This window comes from Bubalus kerabau, chromosome 10 (genome assembly GCF_029407905.1).
Source record: "Bubalus kerabau isolate K-KA32 ecotype Philippines breed swamp buffalo chromosome 10, PCC_UOA_SB_1v2, whole genome shotgun sequence".
In the NCBI taxonomy this organism is placed as follows: Eukaryota; Metazoa; Chordata; class Mammalia; order Artiodactyla; family Bovidae; genus Bubalus; species Bubalus kerabau.
The window spans coordinates 42,685,390-42,699,859 of record NC_073633.1 but is presented as its reverse complement, the minus strand read 5'-3'; the positions used below and the strand labels follow the sequence as shown (position 1 = coordinate 42,699,859).

The 14,470-nt window shown below is 47.8% G+C and overlaps 1 protein-coding gene across 3 annotated transcripts in view; it reads right to left on the bottom strand.

The window, feature by feature from the left end:
- CAPN3 (calpain 3) overlaps nt 1–14,470 on the bottom strand; it is a 53,219-nt gene that overhangs the window by 2,825 nt on the left and 35,924 nt on the right. The window contains exons 9-17 of one of the 3 annotated variants that reach the window (XM_055537488.1): nt 13,092–13,169; nt 10,109–10,269; nt 8,569–8,738; nt 8,217–8,228; nt 7,350–7,558; nt 6,552–6,588; nt 4,580–4,597; nt 1,186–1,299; nt 159–236 (exon numbers count right to left, since the gene is read on the bottom strand). In XM_055537488.1, coding sequence (XP_055393463.1) covers nt 159–236; nt 1,186–1,299; nt 4,580–4,597; nt 6,552–6,588; nt 7,350–7,558; nt 8,217–8,228; nt 8,569–8,738; nt 10,109–10,269; nt 13,092–13,169 — 877 coding nt within the window. The other 2 variants (XM_055537489.1, XM_055537490.1) reach the window with 2 other exon arrangements.

Below are 14,470 nucleotides of genomic sequence, written 5' to 3'. Positions count from 1 at the left end.
CAAAGGACTTCACTTGTGGATTCCTGTGCTACACTCATATGCCCCATTTGCATCAAAAACCAAAATGACCTCCACTGAACAATAATGAAATAACTGGCAAATTGAGCAGTTCATCAAGGAGAGGAGTGTCTGAGTGAGTCAGAGTTGGAGGTACTCACATCGCCTGCTATCTGCCTGAAAATATTCCGGAATTGCCGCTGTTCCTCACTTTCCTGGTCGGTGTTGCTGGGCTCTAGCTGTGGAGGCACAAAGGAAAACTGGTTGGCAGGGATCAGGGAGATGGACAAACCCAAGAGGAAAGTTCCTTCTGGGCAGAGGGAGCCAGGGCGACTAAACCAGCCATAGGTGGCAGCGGGAGCTGGATACAGAGTCAATGCTCTTCTTTCTTGGTTGAACCTACTGATCTGGAGTAAGAATCATCTGGGCCCCAAGGACCCTTCACTCTGTACCTCCCCAGCCTAGCCAGAGGAGGTATATCAGGTGTGCAGACATGTAGACAGCCCCCTTGGTCCTCTTTCCCCCATCTGTACTAGCTGGAGCCCTCTCCTCCTTTTACAGCCTGACCATCCCAACCAAACCACCCCCAGCAGGATGAAGTGGACAAGACCAATCTGATACCTCCAGCCATTTCTGCCATCAAGGCCAAATCCTAAGAGGACCCTCCTCCCCTCCCCCGCGATTGCATGGGCACCACAGGACAGAGATGTCCCTGGGTTTATCTGGAATCTTGCCTGCTAGTCTCACCTCCTATATACTTTATATGACATCCTGTCCTCACTCCAATCTAACACTGTCCCCTGAGCTCTGGAGGACTCCACTTCTGGTGTCACCCCCCTCCCACTACTGTTCTTTATCTTCCCTGTTAATGACACCAGGAAATGAGCTGTTCTGTCTCAGTGTCTGTCACAGGCTTTGCATCCCTCTTCTCTCATCATCCTGGCTGGATGGGCTCCAGCAGGGAAGCTCAGCCCGTCCTTCCTAGGGCAGCCAATCCCAAGACATTCATCCAAGTAGCACCCCAAATTTTAGGATAATTTGATGAGGGAAAATGTCAGTGGGACAAACCTAAACCTCTGGATGTTAAAGGGACACCCCACCCCTATGGCTCCTCCAGCCCCCATGCACTCCAAGAGCACAGGCCTCGGTTGTGTGCAGGCCACCCCACTCATGCACATGCTCAGAAACCTGTGGGGATTTTGCTTGCTTATCAGGGCTTGTGTTGTCTTTTCCCTCCTCTGTTTCCTGGTCCACACCCAGCTCCTTGTTGCTGTTTGCTCTGTCTGAAACAAAGATGATGGGCTGGAGAGAAGAGGGGAGTGGGGAGAGGGCAGGAAGGAAACAAGGATTACTGGCTGAGTGGACACATGAAGCAACCTCTCTCCTGGAGCAGCTTTGTCCAGTGAGGAGGGAAAGAGCAGAGCTGGGACTTCTTGAACCTCTGTTCAAGCTCCATCTCTGCCACTAACAAGCTGTGTGACTTGAGGAAAGATGCTCGATCTCTCTGGACCTAAGTTTCTTATCTCCTTGTAGAGTTATGAGGATTAAACATGGTAGTTAGTACATGTTAAGAATGTAAGAATCCTAAAATGCTAAGAATCCTAAAAGCAGCATGGTATAGTGCAGTGATTTTCAAGTATTTTGTAGATTTTTTTTTTTTCAAATGGAAACCTTGTTAAAATTAAATTTCCCCAGAAGCTCTAAAAACTGAGCTTCTCTGCTTAATGAAGAGGGCAGAGCTCTTTTCCCTTGACACCCCCACGTCACCATGGCAGCTACTGAGGCTTCTCCAAGGAACCTCTAGGACTTGGCAGAGGACACATTGAGGAAAGAACTGACTATCTACATGGTCACTGAGTGGGGTCAGAATACTTGACTGGAGTCCCAGCCATGCCCCTCACATGCAAAATATCCTCTGGCCTGAGTTTACTCATCCATTAATGGGGATGATAAAAACTGCTTTGCCCTTTTCATGGGGCTCTTGTGGGGATCACACAAGATACTGAATGTATAATTGTACTGGAAAAACATTTAAGATGATGCCCAAATAAAAGGGGTATTTGTCAGACATGCTCATGCAAGTGAGGAGAATGTGAAAGGGTGGAGAGTGGCTGCCATGCTGTGGTGGCCCTGGTTGGGGTATACATCCCATTGAGAAAGCCGGAGGAGGAAGGCAAGGCTCCTGTCAGCAGTGCAGAGAACAAGGGGACAAGCAAAATCTCTCAGTGCATAAGAGTTCCTGAGCACTCTTGAGTTCCCGTTTGCCTTTCCATACTGTTCCTCTAGGGCAGCATGAATGGACAGACCATGGAGAGAGCTTCCCCAGCTTTGGCTCCCAGCAGGCCCCAAATACCTTGGCTTGCTCTGCTTTCCAAGCACGGGGTCTTGTTCAAGTAACTGATACCTGTAAGGAATCTCAGAGCAAGTGTGGCTAGCAGTCTGAGGGGGTAAGTGTGACCATGGGGCATCCCTACCAGGCACACAACTTGGGGCCCAAGCGTGGGTCTGGGCCACACAGACCATGGAGTGTAAAGGTCTGGCACCAGAGAGCTGAGGGCAAGAAACATGGGTTCAGAACAAATATGGTTTCCAGTTCAAGTTTCCCCACTCATTAGTGGTGTGTCCTCAGACAAGGACTTCTGAATCTTTATCGTCTATAAAAGAGGGATCCTGACAGCACCTACCTTGTAGACACTGTTGTAACTGAACACAATGTATATTTTACCCCCAGCGCAGGGCCTTAATATGCAGTTGGTGCTTGGTGAATGTCAGCTCTGGTCTGCACTAGCTTGGAGGACCCCTATGATGGATCCTTCCAGATGCTGTCATGAACACTAACGCCAAACCTTGTCTGATGGCCTATGGCTATTGCTCCATTGGTGTGAGGATGTGCAAAGGTCAGTCATTTCTGGATGGCACTCTGGATGGTCAAACCAAAGTTGTAAAAGGGGTAACATTATTGTAGGCATTACTGCCCTGGAGACCATGGGGGAAGTTATCAGGTGAAAGGAGCAAGGATGGGGTTGATTGTAATCTCGAGTTCCAAAATTACACATAAAAGCTTTCCTCTGAGGCCCCTGAGATGCTCTTAGCATGCATGGTTAGCTTTAGTGATGATGTCCCTGCAGCACAGTGGTCTTAACCAGGACACCCAGGAGGGCAAGCTCCCCAGGTAGCTCTCCTTATCTTTCCCCCTGAAACCAGTCAAGTTGAGCAGCTCCTCTGGGGCCACGCATGTGAAGCTTCTCTTCCCCTCTCCCCTTCCCCGTCTGGACATGCACAGCAAGCAGAGTCCCTCAGGGCCCATGACTTTGAGGGGCTTATTTCAGAGAGAGAGGTCACTACCGAGGAGGGAGTTGGCAACCTGCTTCACCTGGAATGAGAGCCCTGGCAGTGACAGCCCCTCTGGGTGTCCTCTGCCACCCCCTTCCCCAGAAGGCTAAGGAAAAAGGAGTGGGGAGCAGGCAGGGAAAACAGGAGGAAGAAAGAGTTGTCCTGTCTGCAGAGCAGGCACTGGTGTCGGAAGACAAGGCCCTCCCTGCCTGACATGGAAATCCTCACACAACTCTGTCACTGCTCCCTGAGGACCAAGGCCTGTTGCCATTCCTGCAAGAATCAAGTCTGAGCTTAGCTTAGTCACACCCACTTCTGAGAAAGAAGAGGTTCTCCTGTGGGTTTTTGCAGGACCCCCATGTCAGGCCCATTTTCACTGGTTGGCCATCCTCCCTTTCTCTTCTAAGCGGGCAGTAAAGTGTGGTGGTTCAGAGCACAGACTGCGGAGCCAGACCTCCTGGTTCCAGGGTGACTCTGCCACTGGCTGTGTGGTCTTGGGCATGTTGGTCAATCTGTCTGTACCTTTCCTTCCTCTGGAAATGAAGGTAATCATAGTACAGGCATCCCGTGCTTTATCATGCTTCGCAGATACTGCATTTTTTACAAATTGAAGGTTTGTGGCAATTCCATCTTGAGTAAGTCTAATCAGTGCCATTTTCTGAACAGCATTGTGCGCTTTGTGTCTCTGTGTCACATTTTGGTAATTCTTATGATATTTCAAACTTTTTCATTACTATTTTATGGTGATCTGCAGTCAGTATTCTTTGATGTTACTACAACTTGCTGAAGGCTCAGATGATGATCAGCATTTTTTAGCAATAAAGTATTTTTAATTAAGGTACATACTTCTTTTTAGTATTAATGCTATTTCACACTTAATAGACTACAGTATAGTGCAGACAAAACTTTCATATGCACTGGAAAACCAAAAACTTCCTGTGACTTGGTTTATTCTGATACTCGCTTTTTTGCAATGTTCTGGAACTGAACCCATAATCTCTCTGAGTTCTGCGTGTACCAATTTCATAGAGTTGTTGTGAGGATGGAGAGAATCCACGGAAAGCACCTACAAGAGTGGCTGGCTCATAGCCTCCACTCGGCAAGTATAAGCTATCAATGCTCTGTACCCATAGCTGCCAGAGGAGCTCAGGGAAGGAGGTGGAGGGCTGGGGAGAGGAGGCAGGTCCAGTGCACACATGCTCACTCTTACACACTCACACTGTGTGCCCACTCACCCTGTTACACCCACCTTGTTTTTTTTCTTTTTCTGTACAAGAAAAGAAAATAATAAATGCAAGATAAGTGAAAAGCAAGTTCCCAGAAAGCCCAGTGGCTTTTGGCTTCCCTGTGAACCTGGTCCTCAGCGTCGGGTGAGGTTCATAAATCTGGGTCATGTGGAGCCAAATGGGCCTGGAGGGTATAGGGAGAAGATAATTCTCCAGGCCCAGACACCGGGCTGATATGGCTTTGCTTTTATAGTCCATTCTGCCATTGGTCGTGGCCAAGGAAGGGGAGCTTCTGGCAGATGTTTTGTATTTTTTCATGAAGTTGGTTACAAAAACACCCCAAAAGTAGGCTCACCTAAACTGGCCTGAAAATGAATTTTATTTGATTTATAGTTTTTGGTTTTTCGTGAAAATTAGAAGGTCAGGGCTTCCCTGGTGGCAGAGACGATAGAGTCCACCTGCGATGCAGGATACCCAGGTTTGATCCCTGGATCGGGAAGATCCCCTGGGGAAGGAAATGGCGACTCATTCCAGTATTCTTGCCTAGAGAATTCCATAGACAGAGGAGCCTGGTGGGCTACAGTCTATGGAGTTGCACACAGTCAGACACGACTGAGTGACTAACACTTTCACTTCCACTGGCAGCCTGCACAGATCTGTGACCCCATGGGACAGCAATCTGAGCAGCTGAGAGCAGCAGCTCTGCTTCCCCAGATTGCCACAGTCACCATCACTCCAGCTGTCTGAAGCCAAGAGGACCACAGGCAACTGTACCCGCACAGGGACACCAAAAGCCTCACACGTGCCTGCTCTGCTCCGTTAGGTGACATATGAATTCAGGTAAGCTTTTGAGTTTGCTGCACCTGATAAATACGCTACACTGATTACCGACATCCAAAAGATAAGAATAGCACCAAATGCACTTAATACTAAAACCAACGTCTGTGCTAATTCAAAAGGCCCTTGGGGATCTGCCAGTAGCACAGGGTTGGGATTAGAACCATGAGTGTCACTACCCAGAAGACAGTTCAGTGGGGGTATTTATGCTGTCCTCTTATTGGCCCAGGACACACCCGCAGAGCACAAGGGACTATTTATTCACCAAAACCCAAAGTCCAAGGCAGTCATAAAACTCCTCTACATGGAGACTCCAGCAGACACCAGCCCTTTGCTTCTAACCCTGGGCCTCCCACCCCCAGGGACAGGCCTCGGCATGGGGTCGGGGAGAGAGCCTGACTCCACTCAGAGAATCTGGTCGTGAGTTCCAGCCTTGCCACTTACAAGCTTTGTGAACTCAAAGAAACCACTTAACCTCTGCTTAACCCACTTAACCCACTGAGCCTCTGCTTCCTTACTTGAAAACCACGGATAATAACCTTATTACATGTCAGAAATCTTTCAAGGATCAGAGAGATGACACATGTGAGAAGTACCCTGAAGATGTAAAACCTATGAACAATAGCCATTTAAGGGCCTGTGCTATTCCAGACCCTTCATGTACATGATCTCATCGATTCAAACCTCACAAAAGCCCTGCGAGGCATGTATTATTAATATCACCCCTATTTTACAGAGTAGGAAACTGAGTCAGAAGGGGTTACGTAACTTGTCTAGGTCACCGGGCTGGCAGGTGGAGGACCTGGGTTTTGACACTGACTCCAGAGCTGGTGTAGTGCTGCTTTTTTCCTGTGTGAGATCCTAACTCATAAATCCAGTGCTGGCTGCAGCTGCTGTCACCCCTTCCTGTGGCCTTGGTCCCTCCCTCTAATTGCTCAAACTGCTTTTCCTTCTAGGACTCTCCTCTGTCCTTCCAGCCCCTAGACTGACTAAATGGCCCCGAGACACAAGTCCCATGACCTCAGGCCATGCCACGCAGAAGTTGCAGTAACACAGGGTAATGGCTCTGCACACCCCAGACTCCCGTGTCCCGCTGCTACCCCTCCATCACCCGCCTGTTCCCTGGCCCTTTTCACATGTGAGAGCCAAACCACTCACCACTGGCCGATCCACGGAGATTGTATTCTCAACTTCCCTGTGGGGAACACAAACATGAGGGGGTCTCAGTGTCACCAAGAACAAGTAGGAAGCAGAGGGCTTTTGCTCAGGCCACCTGGCTTCTCGGAGCCAAGTCTGGACTGACCTCAAGAGAACCCCAGGGACTAATATCCCCTACCACAGGTGCCATTCCCTGAAGCCAAGTGCAGACACAGGGCTTCTTTTTGGCTTTGTCTAGGTTTCCCAGATGCATGACCCAGACACCTATTCATGGACCTTATGTTTCGTTTAGGGACAGAGGTCAAAGTGGCAAGGGCCTATGAACTTATCTCCAGTGACAAAGAGGGCAGGATGTGGCCTTGCTGGCTTCCCTGGTCACCATACCTAAAAGTTCAGTCACCCCCCAACTGCTCCTATCCTTCTTCCCACTTTATTTTTTCTCCTTATCACTTATGTAAATCTAATATACTCTATATACTTTTTCCTATTACACTGTCATCTCATGCTAAAATGTTAAATTCCACGAAGGCAGGGATTTCTTTCTGTTTAATTCATTGCTCTGTTCTTAGTGCCTAGAAGAGTGCCTGGGACAAAGCAGGTGCTCAGTAGCTATCTGTGGGATGAATGGGTGGGTGGATGGATGTAGGGGAGATGTTCCCAGTGGCTCAGGAACAGGGGAAGAGGTCCTGGTCAACAGGACTCCTGGAGAGACCTGTCCGGCTATCTCACACCTCTAGTCTCTGGTATGGGTCATGTGGGCTCTTAGGGACAGGTGGGGAAAGCCAGGCTGGGACTCACTCAGAGAGGTTCCTCTTTTCCGAGAAGACCCGGAGGATGAACTCGCCCTCCTGGTGGGGCTCGTAAGTGGAGGGCACAATGACGTACTCGCTGGGAGGCAGGCGGAAGCGCTCAGACACCTCCCGCATGTTGATGTAGGTTCTGCTCCTAGCCTTGGAGGCGTTGTACAGAAAGAAGTCCTTCTGCAGGTGCTGCTTGTTGCCGTGCATCTAAGGGAGAGAAGAGCCCAAGGTACCTCAGCCCCTCGGGAGGGACACCCTGTCCTGCTCACAGTCCTCCTCCAGGGGGGTCCTCCTTCCCAACTCCCTGGTCACTCATTTCATAGTCACGACCTACCAGCTTCCGATTCCCAAGGCCTCGAATAGCTCAACATCCCTGGAGCTCCCTACCCCATATCCTCTTCCTTTTCTGCTGTGATCCAGAAGTGAAGGTCAAGTCTGGCATCCCCCACTCAGGGTCACTTACCAGAATTGCTGCTGCTCAGCTCCAGAACACCTCTGGACTGGGGAAAGACCCCAGGGAGGCAGGGGTGGGGGTTGTGGACTGGGTCTGAGGGAGGTGATTCCTCCACCCCCAAAGAAGGCGATCAGCCTCACAATGTGTCTGTGTGATTCTGTGTGTGAGTGTGAGCAAGCATATGAGTGTGTAATGGTCTCTGGTGGGCAAGGGGAAGGGCACGTTGTGGGGGTGGGGGTCAGGAGGCCATGCAATGGCCCGAGGACCTGCTCTGGAGTTAGGTAAGGTGGGCCAGGCCCTCTCCTATCACAGTCCTGCCCCAAAACCCCACAGGAGGTGCCCTGATGTGCCCCAGGCGGACACAGGACCCTGGTAACGCTGCACACACTGCTGGCTGCTCCACTTCTATACCTCTTTGGGAACCTTGGGGAGAAACAGAAAAGGAAGGTGCTCAGATTTTTGTGGATTTCAGGTCTTCATGGGGATGGAAACTTGCCAAAGGGCACGCTAGCAATCGTAGAGCGAATAAGGGGCTCTAATGCCCCATGTACCTACCTGGACAGCCCCAGCCCCACCCCCACCTCCCCTAGGTGGGTTCTTCCCCCACTGGTTATAAACTTCTAAGAGGTTCTGACACAAGTGGGCCTGATGTCAGTAGTTTTGGGGGGCACTGGATGTTGGGGAAGCTGGGGAACCCCTCAGGAAGCCCCCTGAAAGCCTCTTCCCTAAAGAGGCGGTCTGAAGCTCGTCAGGGACGGCACACCTCGTAGATGGCGAAACCGATAGTGAAGAGGTTAGCCCCCAGTTTCCGGTCCTTCCTCCGGTTCTTCTGCATCAGAGCCACCAGGAAACTACAGATCACCTCGGAATCATCGGGATCGTCGTCCTCCTCTAGGAGCTTCAGACGGTACTGTGGGTTGGTCCAGAAAGTGTCTGTGCCCCCCCAAAAGGAATTGCACTTTCAGATCTGCCTCTCAGAGAAAGGAAAGGACAGGAGATGAGACGGAGGGAACCTATTCATCTCTAGCCTCCTCATCTACATGCTCAAATATGTATGAAAAATAAAAAATATCCAGGCATTTATTTAATTTGGTGTGTGTGTTGGTGGGGGCAGGTAGCCTTTATACCTTTATACAGATGGACCTGCGCTGATTGGCTAGAGTGGCTCCTCCTTCCTCTGTGAATTTTCATTCTCTGTCTTTGCTGATGGCTTCACTTTTCTCACCTGCTCCTTCAGTGTTACTAGTCTCTGGGATTTGGTCCTGGGCCTCTTCTCTCACGTCCCTAGGCTGTCTTATCCACTCCTACTTTCTAACTGCTCCCTACGTGCTCTTGACTCCTGAGCTGTAGATCCCAGCTTCAATCTCTCTTTTGACTCCTTCCCATCATCCCTTCTTTCTTCCTTCCCTTTCCTTCCTCTCATCTTTCCATCCTTCTTTCCTTCCACAAATACATACTGAGTCCCTGTCATAGAGCCAAGTGCCATTTTTATCTGTGCATCCAGTTCTCCTTCATGCATCTTCACCTGGATATTCTACACATGCCTCAGACTTCCCATGTCCCAAAGTAAACTCCTTTGCAGAAGCCCACAACCAACTCTGTCAAAAACAAAAAACCTTTTTTTTTTTTTCTTCTCCTGTGCATTTCGTGTTATGTCATTGACATTATCTACTCAGGCTCCCAATGAGAGAATTTTGAAGTCATTCTTCCTTCTCCAGATCAACCAATATTTCCTTCCCTCAACCTGCCCCTTCTCCCCATCTCTGCTGCTCCTGACTTGGTCTTCACTTTCATCATCTCTGGCTTAAACTCTTGCAGCTGCTGCTAACTCAGTTCTCCAGTTCAATCCTCAGCATAATGAACACAGTCCTGTTCTGACATAATAACCTGCCTAAAAGTTGTTACCAGCTCCTTAATGTAAGCTACTCAGAATAGAGATTTCCTTCTCAGTAATGTTGTTATTGTTGTTTGGTCACTGCCGTGTCTCTTTGTGATGTCGTGGACTATAGCCCACCAGTCTCCTCTGTCCATAGAATTTTCCCAGGTAAGAATACTGGAGTGGGTTGCCATTTCCTTCTCAAAGGGATCTTCCTGACCCAGGGATCAAACCTGCAACTCCTGCACTGGCAGGCAGATTCTTTACCACAGAGCCACCAGGGAAGTCACCTCTCAGTAAAATGGGGACAGTTTAATAAGACATTGTATGTCTGGAAGTTAGTAAAGACTCAGCAGATGCTAGTTAATATTATTCTGCCTGGAACTTGTTCTGCTTGGACCCTTCCCCCATCCAGAGCATCTCCCACCTGGGAAGTTGCGGCAGCCTCCGGCAGAGCAGCCCCTCACCCAGCGGCCCTCGTTCACGGACACTGTCCAAGTCTGAAGCTTGTCGGACTCCAGGGCATCAGCTGTGAGGTTGCAGATCTCCAGCTTTGTGAAATGGTAGATAAAATCATCGTAGGACATCCTGAGAGGTTGGAAGAAAAGAGAGAACTATTTGGGAGGCTGGGAAAGGTAAGAATGCAGGGCTAACACAGCACAATGAAATAGTCCAGAGCAGCTTTGTCATGGTCCTAGAGAGGACCCTGTCCTTCCTTTCCTAGGGTCAACACCGTGTCAGTTCTTTTTTTACATTTTTATTTATTTTTTTAAAATTTGGCCTTGCCATGTGGCTTTCAGATAGTTCCTGACCAGGGATTGAACCTATGTCCTCTGCAGCAGAAGTACATAGTCCTAAGCACTAAACTGCCAGGGAAGTCCCAACACTGTCAGTTCTGATGTATCTCTTGCATTAAACAACTCAAACTCATGCATTCTTGCTGGAAGAGCTTGGCAGCAATTCAGTTCTCCACAGTGGTCCTGTGTGCCTCTCCGCTGGGCCTAAGCACTGTACCAGGCACAGGGGAGGGGTAGTTGGGGAAGCACAGACAATTAAGCAAGCAATTTTATAGGTGATGAGTGATGTTGAGCATCTTTTCATGTGTTTGTTAGCCATCTGTATGTCTTCTTTGGAGAAATGTCTGTTTACTTCTTTGGACCACTTTTTGATTGGGTCTTTTATTTTTATGGAATTGAGCTGCAGGAGTTGCTTGTATATTTTTGAGATTAATTCTTTGTCCATTGCTTCATTTGCTATTATTTTCTCCCATTCTGAAGGCTGTCTTTTCACCTTGCCTATAGTTTCCTTTGTTGTGCAGAAGCTTTTAATTTTAATTAGGTCCCATTTGTTTATTTTTGCTTTTATTTCCAATATTCTGGGAGGTGGGTCATAGAGGATCCTGCTGTGGTTTATGTCAGAGAGTGTTTTGCCTGTGTTTTCCTCTACGAGTTTTATAGTTTCTGGTCTTACGTTTAGATCTTTAATCCATTTTGAGTTTATTTTTGTGTATGGTGTTAGAAAGTGTTCTAGCTTCATTCTTTTACAAGTGGTTGACCAGTTTTCCCAGCACCACTTGTTAAAGAGATTGTCTTTTCTCCATTGTATATTCTTGCCTCCTTTGTCAAAGATAAGGTGTCCACAGGTGCGTGGATTTATCTCTGGTCTTTCTATTTTGTTCCATTGATCTATATTTCTGTCTTTGTGCCAGTACCGTCCTGTCCTGATGACTGGGGCTTTGTAGTAGAGACTTAAGTCAGGCAAGTCGATTCCTCCAGTTCCATTCTTCTTTCTCAAGATTGCTTTGGCTATTTGAGGTTTTTTTTGTATTTCCATACAAATTGTGAAATTATTTGTTCTAGTTCTCTGAAAAATACTGTTGATAGCTTGATAGGATTGCATTGAATCTATAGATTGCTTTGGGTAGTATACTCATTTTCACTATATTGATTCTTCTGGTCCATGAACACAGTATATTTTTCCATCTACTTGTGTCCTCTTTGATTTCTTTCACCAGTGTTTTATAGTTTTCTATAGAAGACATACCGATGGCTAACAAACACATGAAAAGATGCTCAACATCACTCATTATCAGAGAAATGCAAATCAAAACCACAATGAGGCACCATTTCACACCAGTCAGAATGGCTGCTATCCAAAAATCTACAAGCAATAAATGCTGGAGAGGGTGTGGAGAAAAGGGAACCCTCTTACACTGTTGGTGGGAATGCAAACTAGTACAGCCACTATAGAGAACAGTGTGGAGATTACTTAAAAAACTGGAAATAGACCTTCCATATAACCCAGCAACCCCACTGCTGGGCATACATACTGAGGAAACCAGAATTGAAAGAGATACATGAACCCCAATGTTCATTGCAGCACTGTTTATAATAGCCAGGACATGGAAACAACCTAGATGTCCATCAGCAGATGAATGGATAAGAAAGCTGTGGTGCATATACACAATGGAGTATTACTCAGCCATTAAAAAGAATACATTTGAATCGGTTCTAATGAGGTGGATGAAACTGGAGCCTATTATACAGAGTGAAGTAAGCTAGAAAGAAAAACACCAATACAGTATACTAATGCTTATATATGGAATTTGGAAAGATGGTAACAATAACCCTGTATGCGAGACAGCAAAAGAAACACAGATGTATTGAACAGTCTTTTGGACTCTGTGGGAGAGGGTGAGGGTGGGATGATATGGGAGAATGTCATTGAAACATGTAAATTATCATAAGTGAAATGAATCGCCAGTCCAGGTTTGATGCATAATACAGGGTGCTCGGGGCTGGTGCACTGGGATGACCCAGAGGGATGGGATGGGGAGGGAGGTGGGAGGGGGGTTCAGGATGGGGAACACATGTAGACCCATGGTGGCTTCAAGTCAATGTATGGCAAAACCAATACAATATTGTAAAGTAAAATAAATAAATTAATTAAAAAAATAAAGATGATGAGTATCACAAATTAATCCCAATCCTGAGGAAAACAAGTGGGTCCAGAAGAAAGTTCCCTTTAATCTGAGACTTGAAGCCTCAATAGAAATGATCAGAGTGAGGGTGAGAGTGGCATCGAGTGAGCTGAGTAACTAGGGCTTCCTCCACTCAGAAAACAGCTCCACCAAGGCCAGAGCAAGTGTCTGGAGCAGTGCGTGTGGTGGAGTGTCACAAAACCACAGGAGCCATAGCGCAGTGGCTTGGCCCGGGGCCCGGTCATCACCATAACTCTCAGGCTGCTCTCAAAACCCTCAATCTTGCCGGGTCTCTGGCTGGATTTGGAGAATAGGGCTCAGATGTCCCAAGGGCTAGAATCTGATGGCCATTTTCTGGGGTTGGAGGTTTGAGATTTCAGTGCCCACCCCATCCCTTACCCTTCAGAGTCCTCTTGGGTCCTGGACTCACCAGAACTCTCCATCCTCAGTGACCTGGTGCTGCAAACGGGCCTTCTCGTCCTTGTCCACATAGCTCCAGTCCTTCCAGCTGGAGGGATGATGGAGGTGTGATGAAAGGGAAAAGAAAGGGAAGGCCTGATATGAGCTGGGCCAGGAGGTGTCAGAGAAATATGAACAAAATAGCTCCTCTCCCAACTGCAGCCAGTGTGAACCACCAAAATGCAAATCTGACCTGATACACCATAATCGTTTCCCACCATCCTCAGGATTAAGACCAAGCTTTTAAAATGGTTTATGAGGGCCTGACTTTTCTCTGATTAAAACTTTAACCATTCCTCACCCTTTCAAGTTAGGAGCTGGGCCTGGAAATAGGTAACTTGGGATTTCAATTTAATTATACCAGTACTAGCTGTAACCCTGGGCAAGTCACTTCACCTGTCGCAGTTTCTGTTTTCTCAACTGCAAAAGGGAAATGATTATGTCACCTACTCAGTGCTGTGATGAGCAAGAGATGAAATATTGCATGTAAAACTTTTAGAACAGGCCCATCATCTAATAAGTAACTGTCTGAGTTACTGAGAAAAAGACTAAACAGGTAAACTTCTCCTTCCTCCTGCCACCCCACAAAACATCCCAGTTTTGTATTTTTTAAGGGCTGGGCAGTTTTATACTCTCTCTCCCAAAGGAGGAGGAACTAAAGCACCTTTGTGAGGAGAATGAAGCTAAACTAGATTGTCTCTGGAGAGGTTAGGGATTGAAGAAGTGCTTGGAATCAGGGAATACCGGAGGGGAGATGGAGATTCCTGAGACCAGCAGGAGGGACACAGTGAGTGGGGGAGGGAACTCTCCTTGAGTGACCGAGGCTGAGTCCCACTTGTCACCAGTCCCTGAAGTGGAGGAGTTGGCAGAAAGTGGACCCCAAGATCTGAGACTGGAGAATATAGTGAGGGTCCCTGTGGGTGACTGGGACCAGTGGGCTGGTAGACTTATGGGGTACCAGGGACCCTTCCAGAGAAGAGAACCCAGTTCAAATGCCATCCCTCCAGGCAACCTTTTGCTACCTTCCTGTCCCCTCAAACTATGAGAAGGGCTCCTGCTTTGTGACCCTAACTGTAGCATTTATCTCAATGATTAGTGTTTTTCTGTCCTTCCCACTAGACCTTAAGGCCTATAGGGCAGGGTATGAATCTCTGTGTTCATTTCTAAGTCCCCAGACAGAAGCATGGGGCCTGACACATACTGCACAATGAGGTGTCTGGGATTTGTCACACGGATAAGAGAAGGGAACAGTAAGGAGACCAGGATCAGCACCTTATTGATCTACCCAGCAAAGTTGCCTATTCACAGAATGCCCCCAGTGCTTAGGATTGTGCCTGGGATTCAGTAAGT